A 13,998-nucleotide genomic window follows, 5' to 3' on the forward strand; every position below is an offset into this window, starting at 1 on the left:
GCAAAATATCTTTTTCTACCTTACCGGCATTTTTCGTAAATTTAAGCCCTAATGAATACTTTGAATAATAGACCAAGAGATAACAAATAAAGCAATCTTAACTCAAACATACCATGTGTCAGTTGCTACTTAAATAATTACAATTGCAGTTCATTTCCAACACTAAAACCAGACACCACAGTAGATAAACTAATTCATCAAACACCAGACATGAATATCTACAAATATTAGGGGCAAAACAAATCTCTAAACATACCCGAATACCTACTATTAGTAATAATAATCTAAAATAGGAGAGATATTTGTTAATTTACGGAGTTCTTTTCATCGTGGTCATTGTACGTCAGTTATCGACAAGGATATTCCAATAATATCACTGCAATTTCAGAAAAATATAAATAGTCAGTTGTAATAATAAATCAGTTTATCGTTCCTCGAAAGCGAGCAAACAATAATAAAAAAAATGCTAACCTCATTGTGAGACTGGTCGCGCTCAACGAAATCCAAAGCTTCTTCAATGGACACAACATTAACACGGCTCACTCTGTTTTTGTGCTCCACGCCATATATCTTGTCAGCTACTTTCACAAGCTCAGGTCGAAACGTAGTGGTTATAAACTGAGTGCTGGCCATGTCTGCTAGCCGACGAACCATGTCTACGAGAAACAAGTTAAAGATCCACAAACAGCTAAAGAAGAAGATAAAATAAGTTGCAGTAATAGTCATATAATTGAAAAGTCGCGATTTAAAATTTTACTTAATTTCCTCGAAGGCATAGAGCAAAAAAATATAGAAAGGAGGCCAGGATTTTGTATCATCGGAAGTTTGAAATAAAAAGCCAACTGCGAATGCAATGGAAAAGGGAACTTAAGAGAAGAGCATATAACAAAGGATACGTCCGACGGCAGTTCTGTACTGAGGATCAAGTGCTGCATCTATCTCGTCAAAAAGATAAAACGGGGCAGGATCACATCTTTGTATGGCGAAGATTAATGCCAAAGCCACCACAGTTTTCTGACCGCCAGACAATTGTTTCATTGACTGTGTCTCTCCTTGCCCAGTGAAAGAAACCTGATAAGAAGAAAAGGTGAAAGAAAAAAATATATTCAGAAGCAATACAGGAATTACATTAACAAAGGACCTACTCTAAAAGCAAAAACGATTTCGAAGTTGTTAAGTACTCCATCTGAAAGAGTGACTGATCTTAAAATTGCTTCAGTATTTGTCCATGTTTGCCAAGTATAATGCAGAGCTTAACACAGAAGACTGCATAAAAAAGTTAAGAGCTTGCCTTCACTTTGACGCCAATGTATTTCTCAACTCTCCCCTCTGTTTCCGCTGGACGAGGCTCATCATCATCTTGATCATTATCAAAGTCGTCGTTATCCTGTAAACAAATCGAGGGTAACCCATATATAATAATGTAAAACATCACTAATTACAGGGGAATAACAGCTGCACTAAATAATAGCAGTACACAAAATTAACGACAATGAGAATATAACAAACCTTCTTCTTCATCATGACCAAAAATCCATGACCTCCTTGCACAAGTTCAGAAAATACTTCTCGAAAATGTTTGGCCACACCTTTAAACGTACGCTCGATTGATTCATCCTTCCTCATATCCAAAACTGATATAAGTTCTTTGATTTTCTAATAAAGATGAACAGAAAGTCAAATTAGACATATCAGTATCCTCCATCCACAAATGCTAACTACAACTTCAAAAGAAATATAAAAACTAAGATGAATAACTTTACATCATCACCAGCATCCAACTCCGCCTGTCTTCTCTGGAGCTCTTCTCTTTGCTCGGTGAAATTAACATATTGATCAAGAGCTTTTTTGTTCACATGGCTGAACTGTTGCAGTTGCTCATTACATTTGTGAAGCAGTTTGTACAGTTCTTTTATGCTTCTTCGCTTGTACCTAAAATTTGGGTAACAGATAAATAAATCATAGAACCAATCCACCCTAATATACTGAATATATATAATGAAATAGGATTAGAGAGAGACATAAAAATGCAGAAACAATGTTACTTTGGAGTACCGGGAAAAAAAGAGGGACACTGAGACTCAACTTATCCTAGGGTAGGAGCACTACTAGAGGACGGAGTGGTATGTTGACAGCTTCAAAATGACCCAGCGAGGACCATAAAGTAACCCCAGTGTTTTACAACTTCCATTCTGTCAAACCAATTTATTTTCTTCTAAAATATGTGGCAGTTACAAGAGAAGAAATAACATATTTAGCTTGACATAGACCCACCACTGCATGCCAGATAAGATATACATGTTTACTAGATTCGCGAAGTTTTCCTAATTATTTTCAAAAGTCCAGGTTAACCTTTCTAAACCTCGTGACATCATCAAAGTGATGCTGATTTATTGGGAAGAGAGGAATGGCAAAATAGATCCTCCGTGATCTTAAAAAGCAGACATGCAGAAAGACAGTACTAGAAAATAAAATGCAACAAAAATATGTTCAGATAGTACTCAAGTTGGGGGTGAGATAGTAAAAATTCAGTTATGAAGATTACGTCTCAAAAGCATCGGAAGATAGTGGACCCAATTCCCGAATTTTCTTCGAGTACTCTTCCTGTTTGGACAGATATATATTCTTCTTACTCAGTAGTTGCTCTAGTTCTTTCTCTTCATCTTGTAGAGTAGATTGGTACTCATCTTGTAACCTCTACATCAACAAGGAATAATTTTAGCATCTACATAAGACACACACACATCACGACAAAATTATTTTACAATGGTAAAGTACCAAACATTTAACCCGTTGAAGACTACCTTTAGATTTTCCTTTTCAGTTATAAAGTCTTCCAGTTTCTTGTTCCTCTGATCTATATCCTCAATTACTCCTGTGGAAGATATTAACATCTTAATATAAAGCATAGTCGATTCAACTTAAGCTGAAGTTTGACAATAAAGAGCATGAGGTCAAGTGAACTCACGCTTGAGCTGTTGAGTTAGTTGACCAACTAATAAATTCCCATCTGCTAATTCCTGTCTGTTCAGCTCTGCTTCTCCTTGTAACATGTCAGTCTCTGCAGATTGCTTTACTGCCTCCAACTCTTCTTTCCGCCTCACAAGGTTTGTAGATAGATTCATCTCAAGCTCTGCTTTTCTTGTTTCGGCCTGTCATTGACAACGTCAAATGATTACATTACACGAAAGCAAGTAAAAATCAAATGTCTGCAAAAGAGCTTAAATTAATTTCCTACCTCCATACGGTTACTCCTGCAGGTAATTAGCTGCTCCTTCAGATTAGTTATTTTAGGATTCAACCGAGAGAGCGACTCTTTCTCCTCTGGTGTCAAGTGATCAACAAGTTCAGTTCCCATTTCCTTTTCTTTATTAGCAATATTAGCTCTATTATGTTCTATCTGAGTCAATATGCTGTCGAGCGACTTCTCCTGCAAAAATGCAACGAATGTCAAAAAAAACTAAGCCATTAGATCCCCTCTCATTAAAAAACAAAACCACTACTGAGATCCATTAGATCCTCTTCCAAGGTTAACTCACTTTCTTCTCTAGTGACTTTGAAATCGATAGTTTTTGCTTCTCAGAGTTCACAACATCCTGCCTCAGCTGTTCAAGTTCAGATTTTTCATGAGCTAACTTGGCTTCATTTTTCTGCTTCTCTGCCATTAGCTCACTGATTTCCTGGTCAGTCTGTGGGACATGTTCAGCGAAAACAAAATACAAAAGTTGAACAAGAATATTGAGTAGACCGTACTGCTCATGGCATGTCAACAGTGGAGGAACAACACTTCAGAACATGCCTAGATACAACAAGGCATAATAACTACAAATAAACCAGTGGACGATTAACACTATGTATAACAGAATTTTATGATTTTTATATTGAAACACCATGTCGACAACATAAAGCAGGTTCCCGTGCTCACATACTCATGCATGTATTGTAATAGATGCCTGAACGGTAACCATCTATAATGTATGATGATAACATCTTCCACCTATGATGGCAACAGCCAAAATGCTGATCAAATATACATGGACATTGAATTTAAGTAAATAATAAGTCAAAAATATTTGTCGACCAGGACTTAAAAGGAGTTTAGGTGTATTCTATAACCACTGTAGATGCATAATAAGGAAAATATCACAACAAGCATAACACTGCAGTGCTACATAAACAAAAAGATAGGTTTAAAAAGGATATTTTGAAGCTCGTCTCTGACTTTATTCAGTTCATCTTCCTTCATCTTAATAGACTTCATATTCTGTCTAATGATGCTCATGAATTTCAGTTTAGAACGCCTATAATCATAATATCCACCGGTCATGCCACCTTTTTTGTTTACTTGATCACCTGCAGCGGAAGGGGTAAACTCGTAATCATGAACCGGACCCAAAAAAAGAGTAGCTGAAATACAAAACAAGATGAAGTTCAATTGCAACCTTCCAAGGTTATGCAGTCCAGACCATCAGTACGGGCAACCCTTGTAGCAACATCTAAATCTCGGCAAATAACCGTCTTTGAGAAAATCTACCAATTTGAAAAAAGAAACACATGTAAACAAACATTTAATATCAACAGTAGTAGACCCATATGATGATATGACCTATGATAACTAAACAATGTGGAAGCTACTTGAATTCCCATTTATCAAACAATATCATTTAGGAATTTCAGTGTTCTAACTTATATAAGAAGTCATTTATCAATTTACAAACATTCTATGCACTACGCTCAACAGCTTCAAGGACATTATTCTTTGAAACTGTAACGAAAAAAGTAGCAAACGAAAGTCATGAGGCAAATCATCACCAAATCATTACACGTGATGTTGATCTTGACTACAAGAATAGTTCTATCTAAAGTTAGAACTGCCAGTGCGATTTACCAAAGATCGTATATGATTCAGCCAAACAACATTACTGCGTCAAATTTAACTTCAAAATAAATTCCTACTGAGAGTAGGTTGTGGGAAAAAAATACATGTTACAAGGCTGACCTGACCAAATGCTGAAGTATATTTCTCTAGGAATTTTAATTTCTTCAGAAGTGGTATCACATCGGAGTTCTGTGGATACGTAACTTGTGGGGCTTTCACCCTGTTCAATGGTACAAATGTCACCCGTCCACCTTTTTGTGCGTTGAGGTGCCCAATTATCTTGGTTGATATATCATCATTTTCAACTACCACATGAAATAAGCTGTACATACAAGAATATATTAGTATAGCCATAATAAAAATAAAAGGAAGGTGTCAAATATTTAAAGCCACGCATAACAAGGTGTTGTCAGCACTCTTCTTCAATGACGAGCAAAAGGGAGAACAAACACATAAACCGATATTGTGATTTTGTTAGACACCACTAAACATTTAAACTCAAGAATTGTATTATAACCTGTTTCCAGCAGTAGTTTCAACAGCTGTGAAAAACTTTTCCTCGCAGTCTAACAACTCAATAACAGGACCATGTACTCCTCCAATACCATGCTGATCACATATCCTCCTCACAGAATTCAATCCTCTTCGTATATCCTGAGCATGTTGAGAAGGTGGTACAATTAAAAGCAGGTTTCAATGTAGAGAGGAAGGAAAAGCAGGAATGTTGAAATAAAAACATAATGTTTTATCCGCTTGTGTAAGAGACCTACAGCAAGGTCACTTAAAGAAGAAATAGAATAAACGGGTTAACAAAATACTCCATACTGAATTTCATGAGGAAGCCAGTACTTTAAATATGTGAACAATAAGAAGCAAAAATGTGCTCTAATTTGACCATGTGTTGAACTAAAAACAGCGAGAATGTATAGTCTATGATTTGTCAAAGTTTTTATCATGCCCTAAAGGAAAGAACCATTTCTGAATGACCATGAATAAAAGCAAAATCGCTTGGCACTTCTTTCAATCTACTGCCTTTTCAATACAAAGTTGACCACCATGGAAGATAAGAAATAAAAGAGAAAAAGGACCACGGTTATAGTCACGACTCTCTATTTTGAACCCGGTCCGGTTAACTAATTTTATTTTTTTTGAAATATATTCCTCATTGTCAGCACACTGTTTATCAGGCACAAGCTCTCACCTCCAGCTAAACCTTGACTAATCAATTTTGACCATATTAATTGATTGGACCATTTTTAACTTAAAAATTTAAGTAAATAATGGCAAAAACTTATTTTTCTAGTTGAAAATATTTCTTCTTTTAATTTTAATAATAGATGGTTTCACCTTCAGCCTCGAGGGACTTGATTCTTAAGTACCCGTAGAATCTTGTGTTAAGGGTCCAGATCTTTAATATGATTATATGGTTTGATCATGCTAAACCTCATTGTCAAATTGTTTTAATAATACTTCATCAGCAATAGAAAAACTACCTCCCAGCATACCCCCCTACCAATATTAATTATCCAGCACACCTCTTACCCATCCCTCACTTCCCTCTCGAGCAATGCACTTATAATTCCATCATTAGATCCACAACTACAATCTACAAACCCAGATGTCAACCATCTTATGCACATTTCCTACCATATTGTTTGAAGAAATGAATTGAAATCAACATAGTTCAACAATGCTATAACAACATGTAATCCATCCAACCATAGGACATCAAGAACTCACTCCAGGAGTCGCGTGATCGAGGCTTTTCTCGGCTTTCGCAACCTCCGATTTGAGCCTATCAATCTCAGCCGAAAGTTCACTCTCTCTCCCCCACAAAGACCTAAGTATTCGTAAACTGGTTAGACTCCACATGAAGAAAAATTTACAAATAAAAGGAAAAAAATGTTAAATCATACTTTCGCTTGTCATGCAGTTCATCTCTATTCAATTTAAACTGGTTGTATCCTTGTATGTATCCAGAAATTAGGGATTCCAATTCAGCGGCTTCAGATTTCCGTCCCTTTATATAGGCATCGTGCTCTAGGATATCTTTCTCGAGCTGCTTAAGTTCATCCCTAAGTTTTTGCTCCTGAAAAGAAAAAACATTAAAAATGATTTTTGTTTCTAATTCTTGCAGAATACTAGGTCAAAGAAAAAAGTAAAAGAAATCCAAGGAATAACATGCCAGACATATTTTAGCTACCAAGACACAAAATATAAATCATCACACATCATATGTCTAACATCCTCTCAACTACATTATAATGGCATGTTCACTAACCACTGTTATAGAGATGAAGAGAACAATTACCTGTACTAGGTTTGAAGATAAAACTTGCTGATAGTCCTTAATTTCTTTTTTAAGCCACTGGTCACGAGCTGCTTTATTAGCAAACTGTGTTGCACGACCCTGTTTCTGGTACAGAATGCTAAGCTGTTTTTCGCACTCCATAATCCTACACAATATACATCCAGATTTTATATTATACTCACCCAGTACATAGTGTCATTAAATAACATGAATGCAGAGCGGACAAAACAAAAATATATGTTTTTTTAAAAACGAGTTTTTAAAATTCAGTAACTAGCCGTGTTGACCCGGGAGACTAGGCAGGTTAACTCGTTCATTTAAAAAAGACATATATTGAATTTTGGTCACCAACGGCTACTTTGACTACAGCGCAACACGAGGCTGGCTATAGACTAACTTGTTAGGTACAAATGTTATGAAAAATTGCAGTTTCATTGAAAATTATTGACGGCTTTTCATGAGGTAAACCATAAACCTCAAAAGTAGTAGGAAGAAGATACCTTAAGCCTCCAATTCCATTTGATATAAGGATTTGATTTGGGGAAAGGATTTCAAAAACTCCAAATTAAGTGGTTTGAAATCCACAGCAATGGCTCAATTTATAACTAAAAAGGAGGGGTGGGGATTGAAATCCATCATCAAATCCCTCTATCCAAACAAGTAAGAGGGATTTGTTATTATGGATTTGAAATCCCTCTTCCAAAAAATGGAGCTTAATTTTATTAAAAACTGGAAATAATACTTTTCTCATGCCAGAAACATCAAATAGATAACTTAACATAGGTGGAAAATTTCATGCGCTGCACTGCATAAATAGAAACATACTCTCGGGTCAAATTATCCTCCACCCTGACATGCTCATCATACAACTGCGTGATTCTAGTGAGTTCAGCATTGGATCCCTGAATTTCTTTATCCAAAAGCTCAAGTTGTACAGCAGCATCCTCCTGGAATATGAAACGGTACATCAGCAAAAGCTTCCACTTACAGATTACTTCATTTCATTCATATGTACATCTTCCAAGAATTCAAAAATTCAAGAATTTAGCATGAAAAGTGCCAGCAGCACCTTAGCTTTTTTATTCCCTTTAATCTTCTCGTGTAAGTCTTTGTTGTCAAGCTCAAGTTTTGCACGCTTCTTAATAGCTTCTGTCTTCTGTTTCTCTATTGCTTCTTTCTCTCTGCTCAAAATCTGAGCTTCTTTGGTCACATCTTTAAGTGATTTGTCCAACTCCTTGCACTTTGCACGGGCGTCTGAAACACTATTGTACATTGTGGCAGATTTTTCAGAAACCTTGTATCTTTCCTCTTCTATCTGCAAGAAATGGCAATGTTTACATATAGTCAGATGCTTACAATAAAATGTTTACAAGCCACTCCAGATGATATACCGAAACAATGTTGGAGATCTTCACATGCATGTGCAGTAAGATTAAATGATTCATAGAGAGAAAATCAAGTAATATATTTATTGTTCAAAGCCATAGGCAGAACAACGACTAACTGAAGTCCTTGAACTGTGTCCAGAAACTTTATTCGTAACAACCTTCATTGATGTTTCATTTTTAGCACCAGCCTCCCTAAGGTTTCATCTTTGGCAAGTAGCCTCATTTCTAATACTTTTTGCTCAAAGATTCCACAGAGAGTTTATTTCACGACTGAAATACTTCTATCCCATGCTTTGGAGAACAAAAAGGAAACTGTTCAAAAGACGACTCTGTAGTTACTATCCTAAAGCATACTTCCTTTTGAAGAGATCGGTTTGTTTTGATACATAAATTACAATAGTCATTTCGAAATTATAAATTGTTCATTATTTTAAAAAGAAGAAACGGATATTACTTTAATTACAGAGACCTCAGTTTAATAATATCAGAACTAGTATTTTTTTCTTAACAGAACATAAAACTGGGGCCAGTTTCAAATTCATTATTTTTCTTAGATATGCATTACATGTATTACTCCCTCTGCCATATTATATGTCTTTATAGAGAGCTATTCTTGTCTTAAATTATTTGTCATTTTAGATTTTCAATGCATCATTAATTGCACTGTTTTCAATTTTACCCTTTATCACTCCTAATTAGTTAGTTGTAAAACAATTAATGTCAAGGATATATTAGTATTTTTCTATGCTTTTTACTATAATCTATACACATTTATTGATTTTTTTAATATGTGTGCAACAACCCAAAACGTTATTTAAATTGGGACGGAGGGAGTAGTATATATCCATATACTGTTGAACCTCATAAATTAAGTTGTCGGTCTAAAGTTTTCTTCCAATAATGCATTTAAAAAATTGATCTCACTGTTAGAAAAAAATGTATTGATCCCATCCTTATTCTAGAAATCTGACTTCAACGTCACTTTTGGTCTTCTCTTGTTTTCATTATGCATTTTAAATTTTGAGCTTTAAAATTATTATGTGCTCATATTAAAATTAGGTGTATTCGCATTAATGATTTAGTGACTCACTACTGCAGCATACGGGATCCTTAGTTGTCATTATATATTGATACAACCTGTAAGGCCATTTGCTTCTACTAAAAATTGACAATAGGGTAACATCTTTTTGGATTACGGAATACGCATAAGACCGAAATTGACAATATGATAAGCAATTGTAGCATGCCACTCTCAAATTAAGAACAACTACTGCTGTGACACTGTCCCATTGTCATTTCTCAATCAAAGTAATTATTTACTTCAGAAAATAATTAGTTTCTTCTGGCATTTGCATTATAATGTTGGCAAAAAGGAAGAGAAAGGGAAGAATCTAAATGAGGCTTTGAATTTTTTAAGTTAATTGTAGTCAAGTAAAGAGAACCAAGAAGTATAAAGTTGCTGCGCCGTTCTGTATGAAGTACAAAGGCCACTTCCTTCAGACTTAAAAATGAAAGAACACGGCAAGGTTATGAAGTAAAATACCTTCACCAATTGCTGCTTGGCATCATGAAGTTCTTTGTCATAAATAGCATATTCTAGAGACTTCCTCTGCCGGTCAAGCTGCTGATACTTTTTCAATTCCTCTTTCTCTTCATCAAGCTCTCGAAGTCTGTCATCCAAGTATTGGACAACTTGAATAATTTGCTTTCTCTTATTACCTGCAAAAGATTAGCTGTCAGAAACAAAAACAAAACAACATGTCAGAAGCAACTCATGTAACACTTGCCAGTCTCCTGCATGATTTTCAAACTTTCACGACGTCTCTCCTCATAAACTCGAGTACCACCAATTTCCTTCAGCAGATCCAGTCGCTGTGAATCCTTCATCAATGTCAACGATGAAATCTGGGAAGAGACATATATCAGAAGGATGGGTAAAAAAATCAACCAAAGGAAACAAAAACAAGGACAACTTTGGCATACTTTTCCCTGCTGCACAACATAATAAGGATTAGAACGAGAGAATCCCGCACTTTCCAGCAGATTCATGACTTCCGTCTTCCTGAAAACTCAAAACTGTCATAGATTATTCAACGATCACCAAGGAGGTGATAGGAAAGAGACAAAAACTAAGTGTACAAAAATAATGAAGAAACAAGTAATATAATAAAAATATGATTCTGTGCAATCCAAGTATGCACTTACGTGATATGCTTTCCATCCAAGAAATATTCATCTTTCTTCACACCAATTGTTCTCCTCAGCCGCACTTCCTCTTTATCAACCTGTAGAAGGATAAAAAAGTAAATTAATCATGCAAGACAAAAAAGAACAATATTGAGAAGATGCCACTGCAATTTGGGGAGAGTTTATGACACTTACAGGAAAGTACACACGGAATACTATAGATAATCTTATAGAGAAAACACGTAGTTAAGTAAAAGTACATAAATTTGTGGCTACTTCTCTATTGATCCAATAACCATGATTTATTTCACATGGAAATCAAATGGAAATGAGTTATAATCCCATCATCTATTACTTATTGTAACGACCCAAACAAGTCAACGACGAGACGAACCCAGATTTTAATGAATTGAAATCACCTTTAGCCCAATTATATGGTTGTTTATTCATCATATAGTTCATCGGATACGTTAAGTAATCAGGTTTTATAAGTAGTTAAAAATAGTATGAAGTTAACCTATTGACACCAATTTTAACATTAGGATGGACTATTGAATTTCTAATACGATATCTATAATGGTATGAAGAAAAATAACTGAGACAAGAAAAGAAGTTCAAAATTGACATTGTGGTGGTCCATGCATTAGCTAATAGGCAAACATGTATTGATGTTGTTTTCCTGCTTCTGCATCTAACTAATATGTTTATTCTACAACTATTCACATCATTTTCCAATTACCATTTAATAGTCTTCTTAAACCTGTTCCATGTCATTTACTGTACATAAACAATATGCATCAACTTATACTTCCATGTTGCGAAAATAGATATATGAGGACTGCTTATGGAGTACTTCTGTACACTCATTTACTGCCAGGTAAGTTGTAGAAATAATTCCAACTACGAAACAAAAGAACTATATGATACCAACTTCTTTACCAAATATAGAAAGAGCTTATCAGCATTTCATAGCATATATCAAAAATAATATACCGGGATGCGATTGTCAGTGTTGTCAAACACAATTTCCACAAATGCGGATAACACTTGATGGCCTGCGCCTTCCTGACAAGAAAAGGAGCAAAGATTATTCAGTTTATGTACAAATTTTAGCAGAATTGATACGTGAAATATGAGAGAACCAGAATGTTTGATTGCAGAACATACATGAAGCAACGCTTGCCTTTCTTCGTTGCGCAAGTTATGGGACAGATCATTTATCACAAAGCGTATTGCTGTATATATAGAAGTTGATTCATCATCAAAACAATACTGATAAAACAGAACAACAATAAGGTGTCAAACCCTTAAAATCAACGTACCATGGAAAAAATTGGATTTTCCAGATCCATTAGCCCCAACTGCATAATACAAATCAATATGAATTACTTCTAGGAAATTCAACATCATTATATGGCAATACATAAGTAAGAAAACGAATACAGAAATAAGAAAGAGGCATAAGGGGAAAATATGATATACCAACACAGTTAACTTTGGGGCTGAATGTTTCAGTTGCAATTTGCTCCCTGTAACTCTTAAACCCTTCGATTACAACCTATAACAAAGATCCCATGCAATAAACAAGCAAGCACAATATAAAATGAATCAGGCAAAAAAAACAGAGAGAGGGAGAGTAATACATCACCTGCTTTATGTACATGATGTAATTCCTCGATGATTTGCAACTCCTCTGCAATTTGGCATGAGAACAGTAGCAAATTGGTTACAATCAGGACCCATAATTGGAATAACTACTTACAAAACTCAAATAGTTTCATTTTAGGACAAAAACTCAAATATTAAACAACACTTAATTCAGAGAAAATTCCAGAACCTGGTCTTTTTGTTCTGGATTAACCAGTATAACTGAAAGTATCAGTCAAAAATTCGAGGTAGAAGTACCCATAAATGCCTAAATCGAAATAAATTAAAACAAAATAGGCAAAAGGACCATATCAGAGGTTGAAAAATTACTACAATTAAGATAAGACACAAATGATAAACTGAGAAAGGGAGAAAAAAAAACATCGAGCAGAAACTGAAGTCTAGGGTTCTATACAGAATTGGGGCTAGTTTTTTAGTAAATTCTACAAAGCTAAAACATGTACAGAAGAACTCACCCGTCAGCGGTTGAAGGAGATTATCGTAAGCTCCACTCTACTCTGTAGTTTACCCACTCTGTGTTGTGCGCCAGTGCGTGTGTGTGTGTGTGTGTGTGAGAGAGAGAGAGAGATAGAGAGAGAGGGAGAGAGGGGGGGGGGGAGCGGGAGAAGAAGAAGAAAATGGAGGGAATTGACTTGACATTTTAAGACGCGATTATTTTTCAGCCGTGTAGTGTTATTTCCATTTTTTCAATTTCTCCAATTTCCTTTTTTTTTATGTTTTCTTTTTTCCTCCGAATTACAATTTTATCCCTATAACTAGCAAGGGTGTAACTGTTATAATTTTTGTTATTGGAGAGCTAATTGTAATACTTTCGGATTGGTAAAGGCTGCCAAAATTTCTTAAGGAGAAAGATTTTATTGAGAGTAAGACTGGAAATTACTAATATAGCCCCAGTATCTATTTTGATATTATTTTTTCAAATTATTTGTAATTAGTATTGCAAGACAGAAAAAAAAGGAAATTTTGAAACGAGAGAAGAGAGGGAAGGAGAAGAACGACGAGCAAAACTCCAACGCCGCTGAAGACGACCGCCACAACCGTCGCTGCCCACAACCATTGCCGCCACCGACGAAGAAGTAAGGATTTATTTCTTTAGTTAAGTTTTTTTGAAAATAAAAATGTGAAAACCATGAGCACTATTTGAGATTTTCTTGTTAGAATAATGAATATAAGCTGCATTGAGCACATAATTGGGAAAAGATGTTGATAAATGGATGATTTTGTTAAAGAAGCTTCGGTCCACACACGACATGCACATGTCGTTTTTACGGACCGATAACAACAATGTCTATGTTTTCTGGATTTTTTCGACGCTAAGTTGAATATCGTTCTTTTTTTTTTTTTTTTTTTTTGCCATTTCACGGTATTCTGGTATCTAGTATTTTTGAAAAAAATCGACACTTTTTGTTGTCATTTTGTGGCAACTTTTTTCGACACTCTAGTGTCATGTTGCTTGCAGATAAAACAATCTCAACCCTGCTTAAATAAATTTATTAAAAAAAAATCACTTTTCAGACACATACCATGTCAGTTGCTACTTTATATCCAACATTGAAACCAGATAG

General features: G+C 35.2%; 1 protein-coding gene across 2 annotated transcripts; it reads right to left on the minus strand.

Annotated features, from left to right (window-relative positions):
- Positions 1–80: 80 nt before the first annotated feature.
- LOC105959014 (structural maintenance of chromosomes protein 3) lies at positions 81–13,118 on the minus strand. Of its 2 annotated transcripts, XM_088813645.1 has the most exons (31): positions 12,889–13,097; positions 12,603–12,680; positions 12,414–12,458; positions 12,248–12,323; positions 12,088–12,126; positions 11,933–12,000; positions 11,759–11,830; positions 10,784–10,863; positions 10,562–10,640; positions 10,366–10,483; positions 10,122–10,297; positions 8,260–8,505; positions 8,016–8,137; positions 7,191–7,335; positions 6,796–6,968; positions 6,620–6,719; positions 5,397–5,533; positions 5,000–5,201; positions 4,443–4,530; positions 4,203–4,353; positions 3,540–3,690; positions 3,239–3,430; positions 2,969–3,152; positions 2,805–2,875; positions 2,546–2,697; positions 1,764–1,932; positions 1,510–1,656; positions 1,292–1,387; positions 897–1,071; positions 472–656; positions 81–376 (listed from the first exon to the last, which is right to left on the minus strand). In XM_088813645.1, exons 3-31 carry the CDS (start codon positions 12,426–12,428, stop codon positions 374–376), a joined length of 3,612 nt encoding a protein of 1,203 aa, XP_088669771.1. In that variant the 5' UTR covers positions 12,429–12,458; positions 12,603–12,680; positions 12,889–13,097; the 3' UTR covers positions 81–373. The 2 variants fall into 2 exon arrangements, with proteins under 2 accessions (XP_088669771.1, XP_088669770.1); XM_088813644.1 differs by lacking the exon at positions 12,603–12,680 and having other exon boundaries at positions 12,889–13,118.
- Positions 13,119–13,998: the final 880 nt, after the last annotated feature.

The sequence above is a fragment of the Erythranthe guttata genome, chromosome 14 (genome assembly GCF_056151865.1).
Source record: "Erythranthe guttata isolate IM_541 chromosome 14, IM_541, whole genome shotgun sequence".
Classification (NCBI taxonomy): domain Eukaryota; kingdom Viridiplantae; phylum Streptophyta; class Magnoliopsida; order Lamiales; family Phrymaceae; genus Erythranthe; species Erythranthe guttata.